Source organism: Siphateles boraxobius, unplaced genomic scaffold (assembly GCF_051911475.1).
Source record: "Siphateles boraxobius isolate OS27281-9 unplaced genomic scaffold, OSU_SipBor_1 65, whole genome shotgun sequence".
Taxonomy (NCBI): Eukaryota; Metazoa; Chordata; class Actinopteri; order Cypriniformes; family Leuciscidae; genus Siphateles; species Siphateles boraxobius.
In genome coordinates, this window is record NW_027509192.1 from 20,304,004 (window position 1) to 20,327,742 (window position 23,739).

At 39.0% G+C, this 23,739-nt stretch overlaps 1 protein-coding gene across 2 annotated transcripts; it reads left to right on the plus strand.

The window, feature by feature from the left end:
- The first annotated feature begins 799 nt into the window (after window positions 1-799).
- flnca (filamin C, gamma a (actin binding protein 280)) lies at window positions 800-23,626 on the plus strand. 2 transcript variants are annotated; one of them, XM_077211299.1, is made up of 48 exons: window positions 800-1,614; window positions 3,559-3,807; window positions 6,740-6,837; window positions 7,454-7,604; window positions 7,872-7,990; window positions 8,096-8,173; window positions 8,284-8,446; window positions 8,529-8,729; window positions 8,876-8,932; window positions 9,663-9,800; window positions 10,131-10,257; window positions 10,708-10,844; window positions 10,936-11,129; window positions 11,218-11,331; window positions 11,492-11,635; window positions 11,799-11,922; window positions 12,005-12,165; window positions 12,259-12,349; window positions 12,425-12,594; window positions 12,708-12,825; window positions 12,941-13,203; window positions 13,298-13,895; window positions 13,990-14,166; window positions 14,807-14,969; window positions 15,099-15,259; window positions 15,393-15,560; window positions 15,768-15,891; window positions 15,999-16,155; window positions 16,252-16,441; window positions 16,538-16,561; window positions 16,728-16,972; window positions 17,158-17,257; window positions 17,349-17,489; window positions 18,354-18,482; window positions 18,572-18,745; window positions 18,858-19,019; window positions 19,099-19,302; window positions 19,419-19,571; window positions 19,668-19,790; window positions 19,903-20,139; window positions 20,261-20,530; window positions 20,638-20,775; window positions 20,872-20,987; window positions 21,525-21,657; window positions 21,865-22,041; window positions 22,198-22,416; window positions 22,676-22,888; window positions 22,970-23,626. In XM_077211299.1, exons 1-48 carry the CDS (start codon window positions 1,242-1,244, stop codon window positions 23,155-23,157), a joined length of 8,154 nt encoding a protein of 2,717 aa, XP_077067414.1. In that variant the 5' UTR covers window positions 800-1,241; the 3' UTR covers window positions 23,158-23,626. The 2 variants fall into 2 exon arrangements, with proteins under 2 accessions (XP_077067414.1, XP_077067415.1); XM_077211300.1 differs by lacking the exon at window positions 8,876-8,932 and having other exon boundaries at window positions 873-1,614.
- Window positions 23,627-23,739: the final 113 nt, after the last annotated feature.

The window sequence follows — 23,739 nt, forward strand, 5'->3', positions numbered from 1 at the left end:
ACACCATGACAACAAACTCGGGGGAAATAGTGCAAACAGGAAAACAAAGTCCAAACTGAGTGAAACTGTGACAAATATAATATAATATAATATAATATAATATAATATAATATAATATAATATAATATAATATAATATAAAATAATATAATATAATATAATAGGCCTACCGCGATTTTATTTTGTTAAGCATATTCAAAAACGTTTAAGCCAATTAATAATAAAATTCCATTAAATTGACTTGAATAATCCTTTTATGTTATTGATATTATCAATTAAGAATTTGTAAAAAAAAACCTAGAATTTAATAAAACATTTTGTATAAATCTTAAACTATAATATATTTTCATTTTTAATTTATGAATACGAATCAAATAGCTAAATACTAAATTATTCATTCCCTTGTCCCATTAATGTTTTTTTACAAAATGAAATGTGTAAATCTTGAAAAAGGGCTTGAACATTTTTGAGCGCAGTATCTAGTTGAGAAGCTGTTTGTAATTAGGCCTACATATCGTTCTTCATTCACTAATCATTTATTATAGCTAACGTGTAACAGCTTATGTGACAAGCATAATGTAAAGTGTTGCGCACTTTCTATTTTTGCTGTGACTTTGTCATACAGGGCTGGTGACCGCACAGTTTACAAATGAGAGGACATTTACCCGCCCTCTTACTCCGATGGTCCAGAAATAAGTGTGTCTCAACTGGCCAATCACAGACTGTCTCATTCATTTCCACCAATCTGATCTATGATAGATATCCTACAGAATTAGAAAACTAGTTCGTCATACTCCATTATACGGCATGACATCAGTGTGATGTAATCCCAGCGGTCCTGGGTGCATTTAAACCCCCTTCATCCACCCTCTCTTCATTTCAAACTGAGTTTCACTCGTGCGAACTGTGGAGCAGCAAAAGGGACTTTTTCATTTGTCAAAAAGTGATATTCTTCAAACGCGAAGTGTCCATTAAGAAGAAGCGACTACATTTGACAGGGTACTGAGAATTAAAAACGGGGAATGGCTATCTTGTAAACCGTAAATCGGATAATCTATCATCGTCCTGACAGAATATCACTTTTCACAAGTATCTGTGAAGGTCTGTCTGTTTTTTTTTTTTTTTACTTCATCCAAGTTTTGATCTGTTTAACCGAGAGAGCGCCTCTTACACTATCCCGCAAAAGTGACGAGCTGTGAATTTCTCGCATTAGAAGTAGGCCTATAAAAGGAAGAGTCCATCATGAGCAATTACACACATTTTGACGATCTGCCGCCTCAATACTACCAGGGCACGGACCTTGAGGAAGAGGAAGAGGAAGAGATGCCAGCAACAGAGAAAGATCTGGCTGAGGACGCGCCGTGGAAGAAGATCCAGCAGAACACCTTCACCAGATGGTGCAATGAACATCTCAAATGCGTCAATAAGAGCCTCACTGACCTACAGAAAGACCTGGGCGATGGGCTCAAACTCATCGGGCTTCTGGAGGTCCTCAGTCAGAAGAAAATGTATAGAAAGCATAACGTCAGACCAAACTTCAGACAAATGAAACTGGAGAACGTGTCGGTGGCGCTGGAGTTTCTGGACAGAGAGCGAATCAAATTAGTGTCAATAGGTAAGTTCTGATTTAACTAGCCTAGTTAGACAGGGGAAAAAACCACCAACACTTAAAGTTAAATAAGTTTCTGTTTTTATATTTAAGTTCTATAACATTGTACTATAACATATAACACTTTAGATTAGGGAACCCATAGTCACTATTATCTAGGATTTTCCATCAATTAACTCCTAATTGCTTATGATAGTAAGCTAAGCAAGGTTGTGGTAGTGGTTATGTTTAGGTATGGTTAAGGGATCTAGAATACGACCACGCAGAATAAGGCATTAATATGTGCTTTATAGGCTACTAAACAGCCAACATGCTAGTAATATGCAAGCTAAAAAGTTAATAGTGAATATGTGTTTCATTATCTAAATTGTTAGCCCTTACTAACATTTCTATTTAAACTTCGTTACAGCAAAGATCGTCCCAGTAGCCTTTAGGAATGGATCCTTAATATAACAACTTCACATGGTTGATGTTTAACATTACAATATTTGTAGCATACTTCTGATTTACTTATTAATACATGTGCATTATTCATAAATAATTATTTGTTAATTACTTATTAATAGAAGTGAAGTTATCACACAAATGTAGTTGATATTACTGCTGCTTTTGTAACTCTGGTAAAGTTGCCTGCAAACTTTTTTTCACACACACAAGCCTGCCTTAAACATTATCAGCTTTCAGATGCTCACTTCTTTACCTCCATCTAAAATTGTATTTCAGTATTTCAGCAACATGTACACATTGGGCTTCGATGTGTCAATGAAATGGAAAATAGTTCTAAAGGGCCAGAGCTTGTTTGTTATATTTTTTATAAGGTGAAAGGTTTCATTGATCTGTCTAGAAATGCTGTATAAACTTGTTGGAGTATTAATGAATACAGAGTAAATATTGCAGTTACATCACTGTTGGATTGCAGTTTATTGGTCAATGTTTAGAGCTGCTTTGATAGATAAAGAACAGACTTGTGTAGTTGTGTGAAGTTGTTTAGGGGAGACTTGACTACGTAAAGGGTTAATTCACTCACGTATGTTTTTTTTTTTTACTCACCCTCATGTTGTTTCAAACCCTTAAGACTTTTGTTCATCTTCGGAACACAAATGAAAATATTTTAATGAAACTTATTTCTGTCCCTCCATTGACAGCTACGCAACTACCAATTTGACGCTTCAAAAAGTTAATAAAGATATCGTAAAACTAATTCATATGATTTGAGTGGTTTAGTCCAATTTATTTTGAAGAGACTTGATCGCTTTATGTGATGACCAGATTTAATTTAGGCTTTTATTCAAATATAAAAATTGATCAGTGAAAACATAAACAGAAGCTCCACTGTACTTACCTGGACATGTGAGAACAAACCTCATTGGTTCTTGAGGAAGCTCAAACATGATGCGTAACACAAGAATGAACCTCATTGGTTCTTGAGGAAGCTCAAACATGATGCGTAACACAAGAATGAACCTCATTGGTTCTCGCACATCAATCAAACATGCTTGAGCCTAGATTTCTGATTTGAGTTGAATGTTTATGAATAAAAGCTTAAATTAAATATTCGTCATATAAAGCGATCATGTCTCTTCAGAAAATTCGGACTAAAACACTTAATTCATATGGATTTTTTTCCCTCCAATCTCTTTATGAACTTTTTGAACCATCAAAGTGGTAGTTGCATGGACTGTCAATTGAGGGACAGAAAGCTCTCAGATTTCATTCAAACATCTTCCTTTGTGTTCCCAAAAGTCTTACATGTTTGGAACGACATTAGTTTGAGTAATTAATGAAAGAATTTGCATTTTTGGGTGACTAACCCTTTAACAGCCTACATCTGGATGTCAGTGTTATTTCTGAGATGCTAAAGTAAACTCATGTGGAACTACTGTTAATACAAACAGTTGTTACTACTTTTTCAAAAATCAGTTTTCTTGTGATTGTCTTTGACCTGTGTAGACAGCAAAGCCATTGTAGATGGGAACCTGAAACTGATTCTGGGTCTCATATGGACACTCATTCTCCATTATTCCATCTCCATGCCCATGTGGGATGATGAGGATGATGAAGAGGTTAAGAAACTCACTCCCAAACAAAGATTGCTGGGCTGGATACAGAACAAGGTTCCAGAGCTGCCTATTAACAACTTTAACAAAGACTGGAGGGATGGCAAGGCCCTTGGCGCCCTCGTGGACAACTGTGCCCCTGGTAAGAACACATTCTGACATTATCAGGTGTAGCTGTTTGCTTGATTTGACTTTGGGCATTTGTGTTTGGGTAAGGAAGTCCTGGTTAACAATCACATTTGTCCAGAGATTTTGGGTACTGACGCTATATTCAGTGCTTTGACCAATTTGGTTTAAAAACTTAGAACTTAAAACTTCTTTTTAGATTTTTTTAGACAAAAGGACAAGAACACAAGTTAATTTATTGTTATAAATAGAATTGAATGAGTTTCAGTGCCAATATAAAATGAGTAAAGTATATGAATTATGTAACAAATGAATTAAATAGGAAATTGTGACCTTGTATGACATAACCAGTCTTATGGGTCATGTTTTTTAAATTGAGATTTATACATCACATGAAAGCTGAATAAATAAGCTTTCCATTGATGTATGCTTTGTTAGGATAGGGCAATATTTGGCCGAGATACAACTATTTGAAAATCTGGAATCTGAGGGTGCAGAAAAATCGAAACATTGAGAAAATTGCCTTTAAAGTTGTCCATTTATGTTCGCGATTGTGCTGCATTCACTCACACAAATAAATGTTTTATACATTAACGGATGGAAATTTTTCAAAATATCTTCATGGAACATGATCTTTACTTAATATCCTAATGATTTTTGGCATAAAAGAAAAAATGTATAATTTTGACCCATACAATGTATTGTTGGCTTTTCCCACAAATATACCCGTGCGACTTAAGACTGGTTTTGTGATCCAGGGTCACATGTGACCCTGGACCACAAAACCAGTCGTAAGTCGCACGGGTATATTTTTAGCAATAGCCAAAAAAAAGTTTAAAAAAAAGTCAGAAAACACGGCTACAAACTTCACTCGCTGCTGTCCGCTTTTTGGGAATTACCCACTCAAGTTTGGTATCTATATGTCAAGCTTAGATTTCCCCCTTTCGGGTTCATAACTCTCCACAACGTCATTAGAGCAGTAAGCCAATAGAGAGCGTTAAAACAAACCCTTCTCGTGTAAAAAAAAACTGTTTTCTTCTTAGCAACGGTCTGCTACAGACAGCGCCTCATTGTTTGGCGACTTCTTCGCCTGCACAGTGTACACAATCTGCAATGGTTACGGTGCAAGCCATGGATTCTGAGATATCGCGTTCGCTCAATTTCAACTTTAATGACAGCAATAATTTAACGAACAGAGTAAATGATTTTTTCGCAAATGATTGGGAAGATGATACAGAATGTCCAGAGACTGGCTTGGCAAAGGAGGATGACCTGAAAGACGACAAATTCGAATCAATGTGAACATGTGAATGGACAATGTGGACAATGGACAATGGAACTATGTGAATGGAACAGTTTTGTAACCACATACACACACACACACACACACACACACACACACACACACACACACACACACACACACACACACACACACACACGCATATTCATACACAAAAACAGACACACACACACACACACACACACACACACACACACACACACACACACACACACACACACACACACACACACACACACACACACACACAAACACACACACACACACACACATACACACACAGACAAACAAACACATACGGGCATATAGCATATTCATACACACAAACAGACACGCACGCACGCACACACACACACACACACACACACACACACACACACACACACACACACACACACACACACACACACGCATATTCATACACAAAAACAGACACACACACACACACACACACACACACACACACACACACACACACACACACACACACACACACACACACACACACACACACACACACACACATACACACACAGACAAACAAACACATACGGGCATATAGCATATTCATACACACAAACAGACACGCACGCACGCACACACACACACACACACACACACACACACACACACACACACACACACACACACACACACACACACACACACACACACGCGCACACACACACACACACACACACACACACACACACACACACACACACACACACACACACACACACACACACACACACACACACACACACACGCACACACACACACTTGCATTTAGTGGTGGGGAACTCATAATGGTGTAAATTTCATTTATTTCCTTTCATTAGTAATGCGTTGCTAAGGACTTCATTTGGAGAACTTTAAAGGCGATTTTATCAATATTTAGTTTTTTTGCCCCATCAGATTCCAGATTTTCAAAAGGTTGTATCTCGGCCAAATATTGTCATATCCTAACAAACCATAGATCAATGGAAAGCTTATTTATTCAGCTTTCACGTGCTGTATAGATCTCAATTAACGTAAAGAAAATGACCCATAAGACTGGTTTTGTGGTCCAGGGTATATACAGTCTTAATAAAATTCTGAATAGTTTTGTGTGACTATCCTCCTTTTTCCCCTTTCATTTTAGAGAGCTTAAACCATTTTACAGCATTGTCATTAGGAAGAGAAATAATAACATGGTAATAATAATAATAATAAAAAAAAATATATATAAAAAAGTTATAAAAAAATGAAATCATGACCTACTTCCTGCGCCACTCTTTGCTCACATGGAGCCATACTGAGGAGAGGGGTAGTGAAGTAAAGTGTTTACTTCAGTGTAGCTGATAGGAAACAGTCCCTGTGAGACAGTCATGACCATACAGGGTGTTGCTGGCTTTTGACAAATCACAGCATTACCATTATCATTTTATAATTTGGATACATTATATGTTTCTTTTGACATTTTTAATAAACAATTTATAAAGAGCAGACCAAGTTTATGGGAGGCCTGATGTCATAACTGATTTATAAAGTTAGGTCATTATTGTTTCAATAAAATGTTTCCTTTACTTTTTAAGTATAGTTTGTGGCTTAAGACCTCATTAATGAAGAACTTTAATGATTCACATTTTAACTCTTTCTGTAGGTCTGTGCCCTGACTGGCAAAAATGGGACCCCAACCAGCCTGTTGCAAATGCTCGTGAGGCCATGCAGCAGGCTGATGACTGGCTCGGCGTGCCACAGGTGAACATCCACTCAACATTACAGTAACACCACTTGTTTAGCCAGTGAATGTATACTCTAAATAAAAGTATAAAAGGAAGTCATAAGGAAGGTAGTGTCTAGGCATGGGTTTGTGTAAAATGTTAGTGGTTTCAGCACTTTGACACATACTGGTGCCTGCTCTATTATCCTCATGGGATAAGTGTGAGATTCCATGGATGGTGTAGCATGTGTGTCATAAATTCTTGAGGCAAAATTCCCTGCTCACTGTTGAGGGGATGTGGGAGGGGTCTGGCTCCTGGTAAATCCTGCCCTTGGCTTGTTGAAGGCCGCTCTCAAACCTCGGCACTCTGTGGATAAATATAGTATATGAAGAGATTGCCACCACCTTGTGATGGTTGAACAAATGTGACGGTGAAAAACAATGCTGGAAGGGTGTGGCTTCTTTCTGCAATGTTTATGTCATCATAAACAGGCTTTCTGAGTAGTTCACTAGTTACTTCTCCAATGGAAATTTGGTGTAATCACTTTTTTTTCTGAGCCCATACATATGGAACATGAAAGCAGTTATTAGTTAATGAGGCCCTGTATACTTCATTCTTAATTCATCTGACATGTATGCATTTTTGATCTCTAGGTGATAGCTCCAGAGGAAATTGTGGATCCAGATGTGGATGAGCATTCAGTGATGACATACCTCTCTCAATTTCCCAAAGCTAAACTGAAGCCTGGAGCCCCTCTTAAGCCAAAGCAGCTGTACCCTAAAAAAGCCAAGGCCTATGGACCAGGTGAGCAAACTAAGGCTTATTCTGTACTCCAAGTGCAGTTGAAACGTCAAGAAAAGGGTTTTGTCAGCACAAAAGCTAATAATGGCCCAGTTTTTAAAGCCACATACAGTATACAGATTTAGGAAAAGGAATTTTAAAATAAGGGCTATTTATGCTGTATTTGCGTACTTTGCATACAATCAAGTATACAATATGTACATTCTGAGTATTGCTGTTGTTGAAAGATTAATATGTATGACAGTTTATTTTTATTTTTTATAAAAACAGGTATTGAGCCTCAGGGGAACATGGTTTTGAAGCCAGCTGTATTTACTGTAGAAACACTGGAGGCTGGACTTGGTGAAGTGATTGTATATGTAGAGGACCCAGAGGGTCACACTGAGGAGGTGAGAAGTGACAGATATATTTCTATAACATTCTGCAAATGTTGCATCAATGTGAAACAAACCCTTTTAAACTAAAATCTATATTTTAATGTTCTTAAAATTAAGGCTAAAGTTGTCGCCAACAATGACAAGAAAAGGACATTCTCTGTCACTTATGTGCCCAAGGTTGAGGGACCCCACAAGGTATGCATTAGTTAGTACAAGAACAGAGTTGGTTGTACAGTGTCCATTTAAGGATATAAATTTGTTTCTTTCCAGTTGAATGGTTGTTTATTTATTCTATTATATCACAGGTGAAGGTACTCTTTGCTGGTCAGGACATTAATAAGAGCCCCTTCATGGTGAATGTGGCAAAGGCTCTGGGGGATCCCAGCAAAGTTCAGGCTCGAGGACCAGGTCTTGAGGCAGTTGGCAATGTGGCCCATAAACCTACTTATTTTGACATCTATACTGCAGGTGAGCAGAATGCACAAAATGTGTTTTGGAAGATGTTTTTCTATATCAAGTTGCTCTCACGGTTCTGTCTCACTCATTTCAGGTGCTGGGGCTGGAGATGTTAGTGTGGTCATTGTTGACCCTCAGAATAAAAACAACACTGTGGAAGTTATTCTAGAAAACAAGGGTGATAACATCTTCCGTTGCACCTACAAACCTCTTCAGGAGGGGCCGCACACCATCCATGTGACCTTTGCTGGGCAGCCCATACCCAACAGCCCCTTTAAAGTGCACATCTCCGAGGGTAATCATCTGATCATTTTCTTTTCTTGTATATCTTGTTGAATTAAACAAATGCCTTCCAATGTGTCAGCCATATTGGAACTTTGGGCAACAAAGAAAGTCAAAAAATCTCCCCCCACACCAAAAACACAATTGTTTATTTTGTAGCACACCCTAAACCTTCTGCTGTTCCCCTGAAGCAGAGACCTCCTCATAAAAAGAAAGGTGCGAAACCTCTGCGGGCTAAAGCTTAGCTTCTTGCTTGTTCGCAGCAGCTTAATTCCTACCATACATCAAAACACACACTATGAGGCATGGTAGGAAAAGAGCAATACCAAAGTTATGTGTTTATATTGGAGGAACACATGAACTTACATAATATTTGAATGAGTGTCATGTTGAGAAAAAAAAGCATTAACCTTTTTAGATTTTAAAAAGATTTTGTACATCTTTATAAAAGCAAAATATTTTGTAATACTTTCAGTCTGGATGTTTATAAAATAACCATTCTAGCAAAATGTCATTGTAATACAGGTATGTTTTTGTATTGTATTCTATGAATGCCCTATATTTTATTTCTTATCATAAATGGTAAGAATGCTACCATTTGATGACGCAGTGGATAAGACACATGCCTCTGGTGTGAGAGACCCGGGTTCGAATCCACTGTGAGACACCAATGTGTCCCTGAGCAAGACACTTAACCCCTAGTTGCTCCAGAGGCGTGCGACCTCGGAAATATAGCAATTGTAAGTCGCTTTGGATAAAAGCGTCAGCTAAATGAATAAATGTAAATGTAAATAAATGACTTGTCCAGTTTTCCTGTTTGTCATCAGAGCAACTGACCAGAAGCACAGCACCTCGCTTGTTCTTACTAACACTGCTTCAGTCTGTTCATTTAAAATAGTTTGGGACATTTTATAATATGTTTCTTTTGTTTCTTTTTCCCCATCAGCCAGCAATGTCAATGCCTGTCGTGCAACTGGCCGGGGACTGCAGCCTAAGGGTGTTCGGGTTAAGGAGGTGGCGGATTTCACAGTTTTTACCAAAGGAGCAGGAACTGGAGAGTTGAATGTCTCTGTGAAAGGGCCAGGTGAGTCATTTATAAACTTTCTTTCTGGGATATATTGTGGGGATTATTTTACTGTTAAAACTGAACACTTGTATTCTGAAAAACTTGTATTCTTACACAATTACCTTTCCAAGATTTTTTTTTTACTTTTTAAATGTTACTACATAGTACAATCAGATGTATTACATTTTCTTACTCACAGTTTCTTACTTGGCTAGATACTTTGACTATTAATTGTGTACACTTTGATTACATAATGAATCCATTTTACATCCTTGCTGTAATTCTTAGTCTCTACATTTAGAAACATTTACATTTAGAATACTGAGTATTCTATGCATATGTTTTCAGGAGGAGTAGAGGTGCCGGTGAAAATACGTGACATTGGTGATGGAGAGTTCAAGTGTGATTATTGCCCTGTTAAGCCTGGAAAATATAATGTAAACATCACATGGGGAGGCCAACCTATCCCACGCAGGTGAGGGCTAGTTGTACATCTTAGTTAACCACTGTAAGGCAAATATACACACCTTCCTCTAGGTCGCCATGATTTTGCCAAGCAAGACATATTCCTGGATCAACAACTTTTGTTGATTCTGGAACAACATTCCTGTCCAAAAACATTGTCCTAACCCTATCCCTACCCTTAACCCCAACCCTGCTCATAACTTATCCCCAAAATCAGAGGGAAATGACAGATGAATTAGAATGGTGTAGAAGGCCCTACCCCTTTTTGTAAGCCTAAACTTGACATTAACACCTATCCCTCAAATCTGATTGATTGATTGAAATGTTTTTCCAGGATCAACAAGGATGTTGATCCAGAAACATGTTCTACTTGGTGAAATCACTTTCCCCCCTGTGTCAAAGTTTCCTCTATTATATTTTATGTTCAATCTCAGCACTGTTTAAAATGTGATTATTTTAGCCCATTTGAAGTGGAAGTCAGCAAGGAAGCTGGGCCACAAAAGGTGCGGGCTTGGGGTCCTGGCTTGAAGACTGGAATGGTTGGAAAGTCAGCTGACTTTGTTGTTGAGGCCATTGGAACAGAAGTAGGAACTCTAGGTGGGTAATCCTACATATGGAAGACAATAATTAAAATACTTTATGTATTTTATGTGTCCAGCTAATTTTTATATATCATCTCTTTTCTAAGGGTTTTCAATTGAGGGCCCTTCTCAAGCTAAGATAGAGTGTGATGATAAAGATGACGGTTCCTGTGATGTGCGTTACTGGCCCACTGAACCCGGAGATTATGCAGTTCATGTCATCTGTGATGATGAAGATATCAAAGACAGCCCATTCATGGCCCATATCCTTCCAGCATATAATGATGTCTTCCCTGAGAAGGTGGTTTACACATGGAAACAATAATCAAAATTCATCTCTGATTTTATTTTGTTGTCAGTGTTAGTGATCTGATGAATCTCATGTGCAGGTCAAAGCGTTTGGGCCAGGCCTGGAGCCCACCGGAATTATTGTCAACAAATCAACACAATTCACTGTAGATGCTCGAGAAGCTGGCAAAGGCAGTCTGAAGATCTATGCTCAGGTTTGATATGTGTAATATTCTCAATGATTTGCTTTGGCAATGATTGTAGACTTATGCTAAGCATTAGTCCTGCCAGTAGAATCAGTGTTAAAGGGTAACAGATGACAAAAACACATACATGCAAACGTGAATTCTTATATTTCTCCAAACTTTCTTCTAGGATGCTGAGGGCTGTGTGATTGACATTCAAATTACGGATAAGGGAGATGGCACTTTTGTTTGTATGTATGTTCCTACCAAGCCGGTGAAGCACACCATCATATTAACCTGGGGGGAGGTCAACGTACCCAAGAGTCCCTTCAGAGTGAGTATTCCCAGTGTAGTATTTCGGTTTGTAATATAATGTTTTGTAATAGCACCATTAGTTGAGTCATTGTTTTCTTTGAGACTTCGCTTTGTTTTTTGCACATCATTGCTGATTTTATAGTCCATAGCTTAAAACTTAAAAAAAAAATATTTTTTTAAAGGTTCTTGTTGGTGAAGGCTGTCACCCTGACAAAGTGAAGGTCTATGGGCCTGGAGTTGAGAAAACTGGCCTAAAGGCAGCTGAGCCCACCTACTTCACTGTCGACTGCAGTAAAGCTGGCCAAGGTTTGCATAATGAGTTTGTTTTTTCATTATATGACACTGTAAAAAAGTTTTAATGCGGCTAACCATTCTGACTATATCTTAGGTGATATTAGCATTGGCATCAAATGTGCCCCAGGTGTGGTGGGTCCAGCAGAGGCAGATATAGATTTTGACATCATTAAAAATGACAACGACACCTTCACTGTCAAGTACACACCCCCTGGCCCTGGCCGTTACACAATCATGGTGCTTTTTGCTGATCAGGTAAAGCACTGAACAAACTTCTTGCTTCTTGCCTGCACCCAATTGCACACTAATGCTGAGTGAACATATCAAACTATTCTCTGCTTAAAACAGGAAATCCCCAGCAGCCCATTCAAAGTGAAGGTGGACCCGTCTCATGATGCTGGTAAAGTCAGAGCTGAAGGTCCTGGACTGAATAAGACAGGTGGGTGTAAGCCGGAACATTAAGACCTTAAGCCCCAGAGAAATTCATTTTAATTGACACAACTCTGCTTTATAGGCATTCAAGTGGATATTCCAACCCATTTCACCATCTTCACAAAGGGTGCAGGAAAGGCAAAACCAGAGGTGCAGTTCAAAACTGCTTTCAAAGGAAACGCTGTCAAAGATTTTGAGATCATTGATAATCATGATTACTCCTACACTGTGAAGTACACTGCACTTCATCAGGTCAGGTTTCCCTATCATCTATTCCATGTCATTTTTGCTTTGAACATGAATATGATTAAGATTGAAAAGGTTTTGTATCACCAACAATAAATGCCTAATCTCCTGCAAATTAGGGTGAGATGGCTATCATGGTCACACATGGTGGAGATCCCATTCCCAAAAGCCCTTTCAAAATCACAGTTGCCCCTTCACTCGATCTTGGCAAAGTCAAAGTTCAAGGCCTTAATGAAAGTAAGCACTTTAACTCAACAGTTAAACCACTTATGCCAAAGAATTTGACAACCTGAATTATCAACTGTGAATGCATACTGCTCTCATGCTTACTAAACTGCTGAATGTGTTGCAGAAGTGGAAGTTGGAAAGGACCAAGAGTTTATTGTTAGCACAAAAGGGGCAGGTGGGCAGGGTATGGTACAAGTGAGCATAACCTCACCCTCTGGTAGACCAATACCTTGTAAGTTGGAAACAGACAAGACAAAAGAGGCCACTTGTGTGAAATACATCCCACCCGAGGAGGGTCATTACAAGTTGGACATCAGCTATGATGGGAACCCTGTTCCAAGAAGTCCCTTTTCTGTGGAGGGACTCATGCCTGCTGATCCTTCCAAAGTAAGAGCACAGCTTATAGGGAATAAAAGGTCTCATGACTTTGTAAAATGATTGTGTGAGCTCTATAATTTAATGTTACTGGATTTCCCACTAGGTTCGTGCCTATGGACCAGGACTTAAGGGTGGTATTGTGGGTCAGCCTGCACCGTTCACTATAGACACAAAAGGGGCAGGTGCTGGTGGCCTGGGTCTAACATTGGAAGGCCCCTGTGAGGCTAAGATTGAGTGCCAAGACAACGGTGATGGAACCTGCTCTGTTTTCTACTTGCCCACAGAGGCTGGTGACTACAGCATCAATATCCTATTTGGGGAAGCTCATATCCCTGGCTCTCCTTTTAAAGCTGCTGTCAAGCCAGCTCTGGATGCTGGCAAGGTTATAGTGAGTGGAACAGGACTAGAGAGGGCTAAAGCTGGTGAGGTGGCCAGTTTCACAGTGGACTGCAGTAGAGCCGGAGAGGCTGAACTCACCATTGAGATTGTATCAGATTCAGGGGCTCAAGCTGAAGTTTGTATTAAAAAGAACAGTGATGGAACATTCTCTGTCACCTACACCCCACTCTTTCATGGGACACACACCATAACAATTAAATACGGAGGTCAGCAGGTGCCCAAGAGCCCTATACATGTTCAGGTGGAGCCGTCAGTGGACACGAGTGGGATAAAAGTGTATGGACCAGGAGTCGAGCCAAGAGGTAATATTTAAAAATTTAAACAACAACTTTCTGTAATTTACTTACCAACCACAAATCAATTATACCTTATTTTCCTGTTTTTCTGTTACTTAAGGGGTCATCAGGGAAGTGACAACACACTTCATTGTTGATGCCCGGGCCCAGACTAAGACCAAAGGAGGGAATCATGTTAAGATTCGCATCATCAATCCATCAGGCGCTAACACAGATGCATATATCACTGATAAGGGCGACGGCACATATAGAGTGGAATATACTGCATTTGAGGATGGTATGTCACTCAAACACAGAACAAATATGTTTAAGGAAAAAATATGTTGAAAGTGAGGGTTTTTTCAAAGGCTTTCATAGAGTTTGAAATATTTTATTTATGAATAGTGAATATTAAGTTTTTCAAATCTTTTTAGAAAAAGATACATGCATGTACACATCATACAATGGATTGGGTATATCATCCCTTGTGATCTACTTTCCCGTAAAGTTTAGGGGTTCCTGCAAAGGGGGGCCCCTGGGGTATATATATAGACAAGACAGGTTTTGAGAAGCTTTAAGAGCTGAGAAGCAGTACTGAATGAGAGCATAGGACAGATGGAGAGGGAGTTTATAAATAGGAAATGTGTTGTAAAAAGAGATCATTAAATAGCTGTGTGCCTGACTAGGGCCCTCTGCCCATCCGTACAGAAATACATCTTATATTCATACCAATGACAGCTGTAGTTCACAGTTAAAACAGAGCCTATTACAAATACTTTCTAGAAACACTACAAAAGCTATATGCTGTCAAACTCTGAAGGCTCTTTCTTATTTCATACATGCAATTATAAACTAAATAAAATAATATGAGATAATATGTGCAAGACAGCTATATGTAGCCCATTCTTTAAATGAAAGTAATTCTTTGCTTTGTGTAGGTTTGCACCTGATCGAAGTCTTTTATGATGATGTTGCTGTCCCTAAGAGCCCCTTTAAGGTGTCAGTGGTAGAAGGTTGTGACCCAACACGTGTTCGAGCTTATGGTCCAGGCCTGGAAGGTGGGCTAGTTAACAAACCCAACTGCTTCACAGTGGAGACAAGGTATGGACTCTGTATGCATATACTGTAGCATCACTGATGCCCTAAAATAAACTGTCATAGTTGCTTTAAAGCTCGATTGGATGTGGGAAATTAACATCTAATTTTACATCCATACTTATCATTTTAAAGGGGTGCTGGGACAGGTGGTTTGGGTTTGACAATTGAAGGAGCATCAGAATCCAAAATGTTCTGTAAGGACAACAAAGATGGTAGTTGCAGTGTTGAATATATGCCTTTCACTGCTGGAGACTATGATGTCAATATCACATATGGAGGCCAGCCTATTCCAGGTGAAATATTATCTATCTAATTACCTATAAAGATGTTAACTACCAATACAATATTACTGTATTATCTATATATATTTTTTATTTAAATTGTATAGTTCTATAACTACTTCATATTTGGGGTTACTGTTCTCAGGCAGTCCATTTCGGGTGCTGGTTAAGGATGTGGTGGATGTCAGTAAGGTGAAGTGCTCAGGTCCTGGACTTGCTAACAGAGTAACTGCACATGTTCCACACACTTTTACTGTGGACAGTAGCAAAGCAGGACTGGCTCCTCTAGAGGTCCAGCTGTATGGACCAAAAGGTACAAAACATGAACCCCTCCAGTCCACAACAAATATGCTCTGGTCCAGTCTAACACTAAATAACTTGTTTAAATGTACTTCTACACTGTAGAAGAATTGCTGAATTCGAAGTACGAGTAGTATACTAGTATGCAGTTCTGAATTCAGTATATATGTTCCATACTTGCCTCTGACTGATGAAATCTTGAACATGTTCTGTCTTACAGGAACTCTTGAGCCTGTTGTTGTTAAAAACAACCGAGATGGAACACATACTGTCAACTACACCCCTGCACAGGAGGGGCCGCACACAGTGTCTGTCAAATACGCCAACCAAGAAGTACCTGGCAGGTAAGATCTTAAAGCCATGCATTTTAGACTATTTAATTTTTACCTTACGACATTAATGTGACTTGAAGACATAATTTGCATCTATTTTATTTTGTGATTGTAAACAGTCCATTCAAAGTCAATTCAGCCCCCTCGCACGATGCCAGTAAGGTGCGGGCTAGCGGACCTGGTCTGGACACTAAAGGAGTTGCTGCCAGTCTACCAGTGGAGTTTACCATTGATGCTCGTGATGCAGGGAAAGGCCTTCTGACAGTTCAAATCCTAGTGAGCACATTTATATGTGTATAAATAGAGAACCTCAAAATAAGGCATATACCTGTATTACCAGAGTAGTGCATTTAAACGTTGTGTTCTATTTAGGATCCAGAGGGAAAGCCGAAAAAAGCCAGCATTCAAGACAACAGAGATGGAACTTACACTGTATCTTATGTGCCAGATATGACTGGCCGCTACACCATAACCATTAAGTATGGTGGAGATAACATTCCATTCTCACCTTACAATATCCAAGCTTTACCAACTGGTGATGCCAGCAAGTGTCTGCTCACAGGTATGCTTTCCATTTTGAGGCTTGGTGTTTTCCGCTTTCTTATCGTAACTCTGTTTTAATTGTTTTTTTTTTTTTTTGCTTGCTTTTTATTTCCAGTGTCTATTGGAGGACATGGTGTTGGTAAGGAATCAGAAATCTAATTTCAAATAATTTTATGAATTATTGTATAATGGTGATATATTCTATAATGAGATATTCTATCATTATAAATATTTTACCATTACACCAAGTAATATGGTTCCATAATTAAGTTCTTCGGTTTTTAACAATGTTGTAATTTGAGCAGAAAGTCTTGGGCCCAATATTAAGATGGCAGAAGAGACATTCATCACAGTGGATGCCAAGGCTGCTGGAAAAGGGAAGGTGACATGTACAGTTCTGACCCCAAATGGCATTGAGCTGGATATGGATGTTACAGAAAATCCAGATGGCACCTTCGACATATATTATACTGCACCAGAGCCGGGAAAATATGTCATCACAATCCGCTTTGGAGGGCAACATATTCCTAAAAGCCCTTTTCAAGTCATGGTGAGTGATATTACTGAACAGGTGTGTTGAACTGTGTATCACTGGCCTGATAAACCAGTTATAGATCTATTGATATCAATACCAGGGACATTACAACAGAATGGATACAATATTCAGTACTGCAGTGACAGTGAGCAGGGCACTGTTTGAAATCATTGTTGCTTGTCTTTCTCATGCTATCTCAGGCTACAGATCAGCCCGTTGCACCGAGAGACGACAAAAAACCCATGTTTCAACCCCTGAACTTAGTTATCCCATTCACTGTCCAGCAAGGAGAGCTCAGTGGTAACATCTTTAATCATGTTAATTTTTAGCAAAAATCTTACTACTTTTGTGTGCTGTTGTTAGAAGTATCCCACATCTGTTTTATTTGCAGGGGAGGTGCGTATGCCCTCTGGTAAGACAGCTCGTCCCTTCATCAGGGACAACAAGGATGGAACAGTCACAGTGCAATTTCAGCCTACAGAGAGAGGCCTACATGAAATGGACATAAAGTATGATGGCAACCACATCCCAGGTTAGACCCCCTTTTCACATTATGTGCGAAATGGCCCAAAAAGCATTTGGACACTCAAGATGTACTTAAAATAAAATTAACTTTTATTTACTCAAACTGATGGAATCAAACTCAATCAAACTCATTTGCAATTGCAAACACACAATGCTAGCAGAGTTTCACTTTTCTGCTTTTTCATTTAAAAAATAATATCATGTTGCTTTGATGGATAGTTATATTGACAGGAAATGTATACTTTTATGTGCCTTAAAGGTAAGGTAGGCAATTTTGGAGAGGCTAGCATAGCAAGCTAGCTTTGAAAGCATAAGATCCCACCCTCCCTTCAGAGCGTCTCCAAAGTCACACCTCCTTACATGAACACGCACAGCCAGGTTAGAGTCTGCAAAGAGTCATGAGATATGCTGTTAAAATGCCTCATGTCTCAAAGCACATAGCAATGTAATAATAATGAACCCCATTATACCCCGGGGCGGCCTAGAAACTCTTTGTGAGTTTTGAAGCTGACTTCTGCTGATGAAACTGTAAACTATCTTCAGTAAAACTTTGATTCAATTTATGCATGATTGGATGAACATCATGCATAAATTGAATAAATAAATGCAATGATTGGACGAAATTTTTTTGGTCCTGAGATAAAAAAAAAAAAGATTTAGACCACTTCTATTATTGATTGCTATCAGGATGTGAACAGAGTTTCAACCAGTATAATAAAAAGTGTTTATGAAAAAAATAGCTTACCCTACCTTTAAGTTTTCAAACATGTACTGAGACTTGTTTAATTAAAGTAATTTACGATGTAATTGAAATGATACACTGTGTCATGTAGGTTACAGTATCACAGCTTGAGTACAATTATGTTCACAGGAAGTCCTTTGCAGTTCTATGTAGATGTAATGAACAGTGGGATGGTGACAGCTTATGGACCTGGTTTGTGTCATGGGATAATCAATAAACTGACCACTTTTACGGTTGTTACCAAGAATGCTGGACAAGGTACATAAAGGTGTTTGCAGCAAAGCAAATATATAAATATATTTTTATAAAAAGTGTGACAAATAGTCCATGTTGTTTGCCCTTCACAGGTGGTTTGTCCCTTGCTGTAGAGGGTCCATCTAAAGCTGAAATCAGTTGTAAGGACAATAAAGATGGTACGTGCACTGTGTCCTACTTGCCCACTGCACCTGGTGATTACAACATCATTGTCAAGTTTGACAACAGCCATATTCCTGGCAGCCCCTTCACTGCAAAAATTACTGGTATGATAAGAAATGTGTCAATTGTGTTTTTAAAAATTAGACATGGTAAAAATAACTGAACTCTTGCCCATGGTGACTTACCATCCTTACGTTAATATGTTTGTTTGTGTAGGTGATGATTCACTTCGAAGGTCTCAGATGAATGTTGGCACAGCGGCAGATGTCTCACTGAAGATCACAGAAACAGACCTGAGCTATCTGACAGCTAGCATCAAAGCTCCATCAGGAAAGGACGAACCATGCCTTCTGAAGAGGTTGCCCAACCAGCACATTGGTAAGCACAAGAGGCCATAAATGCTTTCTGCATATACTAGATTGGCTTTGATTAATCTCTGCTCCCCTCGCTTCACCAGGTCTCTCCTTCACCCCAAAGGAAGTGGGGGAGCATGAGGTCAGCGTGAGGAAGAGTGGGAAACATGTGAACAACAGCCCTTTTAAGATTATGGTAGGACCAACTGAAATTGGAGAGGCTAGCAGAGTCAAGGCTTTTGGTAAAGGTTTGGTTGAAGCTCATACCTTTGAAGTGGCAGAGTTCTTTGTGGACACCAGAAATGCTGGTATGTTTTTACAGTTTCTTTTTCCTGTTATGAGCTTTTGAACTTACATGTTTTCAAATTCAAACCTGGTGTAGTACAACTAATTTAATTTACTTCCATGCTGTCTTGATTCAAAGGATATGGAGGTCTTGGATTGTCCATCGAGGGCCCAAGTAAAGTGGATATCAATTGTGAGGATGTGGAAGATGGAACATGTAAAGTGACATATTGCCCCACTGAACCAGGCAACTACATCATCAACATCAAGTTTGCAGACAAACATATACCAGGTTACTTTTTCAGTGTTTCTTTACAGTGATATGCTCATGTAGCTGGCAGTTACGGCAGAGATTTGTAACATTTTGTTTGCTTGCACCACTCTGTAGGAAGTCCTTTTACAGTGAAGATAACAGGAGAAGGAAGGATGAAGGAGAGTATAACAAGGAAAAGGCAAGCTGCCTCTATTGCTTCAGTGGGCAGCGCATGTGACCTAAACCTTAAAATTCCAGGTAAAAACACACATAAATAAAGGAGAGTGTGTGAGTTAGAATACAATTAACTGTGACAGTTGAAATGTACAGTTGAAATTACAGTATGAAATCTGATTTATTTTTTACTTAGGAAATTGGTTTCAGATGATGTCAGCACAGGAGCGCTTAACTCGTACCTTCACACGCAGTAGCCACACTTACACACGTACAGAACGCACCGAAATCAGCAAGTCACATGGTGGTGAGACTAAGCGGGAAGTACACGTAAAGGAGAGCACAGAGCTTGGCGGCGACCCTTTCAGAGATGTATTTGGGTCCTTTCTGGGAAGAGAACGACTGGGAAGCTTTGGTACAGTTCGGCAAGAGGGTAAATCATTATTATCCTGTACTACACAACCCCCCCCCCCCCCCCACACACACCACCATAAAAACACCACCGCCTATATGTCTTGTTTAATTGTTTCCTTTACTTGTTCCCCCATTTCCAGGTGACACAGGGATCCAGGGAATGACAGCCCAGGTGACCAGCCCTGGTGGAAATGTAACAGATGCAGAGATTGTTGATAGCGGGAACAGTACCTACAGAGTCCGCTTCGTACCCGTTGAAATGGGTTCTCACACTGTCAATGTCAAATACAGGGGTGAGCATGTCCCTGGAAGCCCCTTCCAGTTTACAGTCGGGCCTCTCGGAGAAGGAGGTTCCCACAAGGTCCGGGCTGGAGGCACAGGCCTAGAGAGAGCTGTTGCAAGAGTTCCTGGTATGTTTTAAACAAATAGTTTTCTTCTTATTTTTGTAATGATAGAAATGTACATACATTATTTTTCTTTCATTTACTGCATCTTTCTTTTCATTACCCTCTGATAGCTGAATTCAGTATTTGGACAAGAGAGGCTGGAGCAGGCGGTCTGTCTATTGCTATAGAGGGACCAAGCAAGGCTGAAATCTCATTTGAAGACAGAAAAGATGGATCATGTGGTGTTATTTACATTGTACAAGAGCCAGGTAAGGTTTACAAAGAAATTGCTATGATTTGAGTTACAATCAGATAGCACAACCAGTTGAAATCATTGCATTCTCATTCCCCATTTCTCCTCTCAGGTGACTATGAAGTTTCCATCAAGTTCAATAATGAACATATCCCAGATAGCCCCTTCATTGTCCCTGTTGCCACACTGTCTGATGATGCACGTCGACTTACTGTTACAAGCCTTCAGGTAAGCTCTAGTCACACCTTACAAAACAATAAGGAACAGTGAGGGATATTATTTAAATGCACTGAACACATGGTTGTAACTATACAGCAACAGTGAAAAAAACGCTTGCCAGAACAACTCTTTCTGCTCTTTGAGTCATGGCTCAGCTATTTTTGTGCTCGAAATGTAATTTGACTCTATGTTTGTCCACGGCCATACTATTCTTGATCCCATCTGACTTATGACCTATAATGCTGCCTAAATCATAATCATACACTGTTCATTCGTTGGCCTAGGGAGGACTGGTCCCCTGACTGAGACTGGTTTCTCCCAATGTTTTTTTCTCCATTCTCTCACTGATGGAGTTTTGGTTCCTTGCCACTGTTGCCTTTTTCGCCAATGGCTTTTGGCTTGCCTAGTTGGGGACATTTAATTTTATATTTAACAATACTATTACAACATTATTTTCCTGTTATCTCTGTAAAGCTGCTTTGAAACAATCTGTATTGTCTATCTTTTTGGAGTCATAAATCAAACTTTCATTCTTTTCACTTGCAGGAGAAGGATTTGAAGGTTAATCAGGAAGCCTCATTTGCGGTTCAGAGGAATGGGGCGAGTGGTGTCATAGATGCTAAAGTACATGCCCCCTCTGGTGTAGTAGAGGAGTGTTATGTCACTGAACTGGATAGCGGTGAGTTGTAGACTTGTTTATTTTTGTCTTAAGAACATAACTTATTTGAAAGCATGACAACAAATAACCCGTCATCTTTATTTATATAGTGCTTTATACAATACAGATTGTAAAAGATGGCAAATGCTTATTGAAATGTTACTTTGTTAAATGTTAATGTTACAACCTTTAATTGTTACAACATTATAAATTCAATCCTTTTCATAGACAAGAATGCAATTCGCTTCATTCCACGTGAGAATGGTGTTCATTCAATTGATGTGAAGTTCAATGGAAGCCATATCCCAGGTAGCCCATTCAGAGTCCGTGTTGGAGAAACAGAATCTGTTGGAGATCCAGGAATGGTGTCTGCCTTTGGTCCAGGACTTGAGGGTGGACGCACAGGTATTGGTCCACTGTAATATTCTGCTTAAGTGCAAAAATGAATATGTAATGATTAGTATTATGAAGGATTTAGCATGATGTTGCTGCAAATGGTCTTGCTCAGTTATAAATCACCAGTAGATCCATTTTTAATCGCATGTTCTTACTGTTCTGTAGGGGTTCCCTCTGAGTTTGTCGTCAACACATGCAAGGCTGGATCAGGTGCCTTATCTGTTACTATTGATGGTCCCTCAAAGGTCAAAATGGACTGCACCGAGTGCCCAGAAGGTTACAAAGTGTCTTATACACCTATGGCACCAGGCAACTATCTTATATGCATAAAATATGGTGGCCCACAGCATATTGTTGGCAGTCCCTTCAAAGCAAAGGTTACAGGTAGGATGAACACAAATTTATTGAAATTTGTACTTTGATGTGATGGAATGTTCCCTGATTTTTGTTGTTGTTGTTGTTGTTGGTAATTAATTCATAAATATGACAGAAATTATGCCATTGAGCGTAGATTGTATTGAACCATGAACAGTTTTACCCTAAATAAGTCATAGGACATCCAGTGTGTTTTTTCAGCTATGTAATATTTGCACAGTCAGAGAGTTGTGACAGTGGGTTTTAACTTGTCTATCTCTTGTTGTAGGTATGCGTCTGTCTGGGGGCCACAGTTTGCATGAAACTTCATCGGTCATTGTGGAAACTGTTACCAAAACCTCTAAGATGTCCGGAGCTTACAGTTCTCTGTCCAGCTCACAGTCAACTTCAGATGCCAGTAAGGTTGTATGTCATGGTGCTGGCCTCTCGAAAGCCTTTGTGGGCCAGAAGAACAATTTTTCCGTTGACTGCAGTAAAGCAGGTAAAATAAAACCAAAATTAAGTCAATAATGGTTTAGCACCAACTAAATACATAATTATACAGGGTATTTTATTTTTTCAGGTACAAACATGCTAATGGTTGGTGTCCATGGTCCCAGAACTCCATGTGAAGATGTGGCTGTTAAACATATGGGAAACAAGCTTTACAATGTAACCTACACAGTGAAGGAGAAAGGAAACTATGTAGTTATTGTTAAATGGGGGGATGAAACTGTACCAGGAAGTCCCTTCCATGTGAGCGCTCCCTAATCACCTAAAGTGAAACCTCTTGAGTTCCTACTTCTCTGAAAAAAAATCTTATTTTATCACAAAAGCTGATCTTAGAGGCCGCTGCCCTTTATTTAATGCTAACCTATTTGACACGAATGCAATTTAATACTGTGTTGGATGCCACAATGTACCATTTATTGTTAAAAGAGTGAAGAGTTTTAATGAATTAAAAAAGGAATACAGTTCAATTTAATAGGTGTGTCTCCGAAAGCCTGTTTTGTTTAATCACCAAAAGACAAAATGTGAGTATTTTACAGAGGGAGATTTATTGTTCTTAAAGGCACTTTTGTTGGTCTTGAAAAATTACAGCAAAATGGTTTCTGACAATTTCAACAGTGTATAGATGTATCCAGTGCTTTTATATGCTTTATAGAATGTACTTTTTATTATCTTAACCAATGATTTAATATTATGCATTATTTAAAACTTAAATAAAGAATAAAGCTAAGTGTGTTGTTTTTCAATACACACACACACACACACACACACATACACGACGAGAAATTTTGCTTTGGTCCTGACATGATCTTTTTAAAAAAAATAATTATTCTTTTTAAAGTG

Excerpts from the sequence above, each read along its gene's own strand:
- flnca (XM_077211299.1), top strand. The coding sequence starts at position 1,242 with ATGAGCAATTACACACATTTTGACGATCTGCCGCCTCAATACTACCAG. Across the intron at positions 14,970-15,098 it reads TGCTTCACAGTGGAGACAAG|GGGTGCTGGGACAGGTGGTT; the intron begins GTATGGACTCTG and ends ATCATTTTAAAG. Across the intron at positions 16,156-16,251 it reads TTCTGACAGTTCAAATCCTA|GATCCAGAGGGAAAGCCGAA; the intron begins GTGAGCACATTT and ends TGTTCTATTTAG.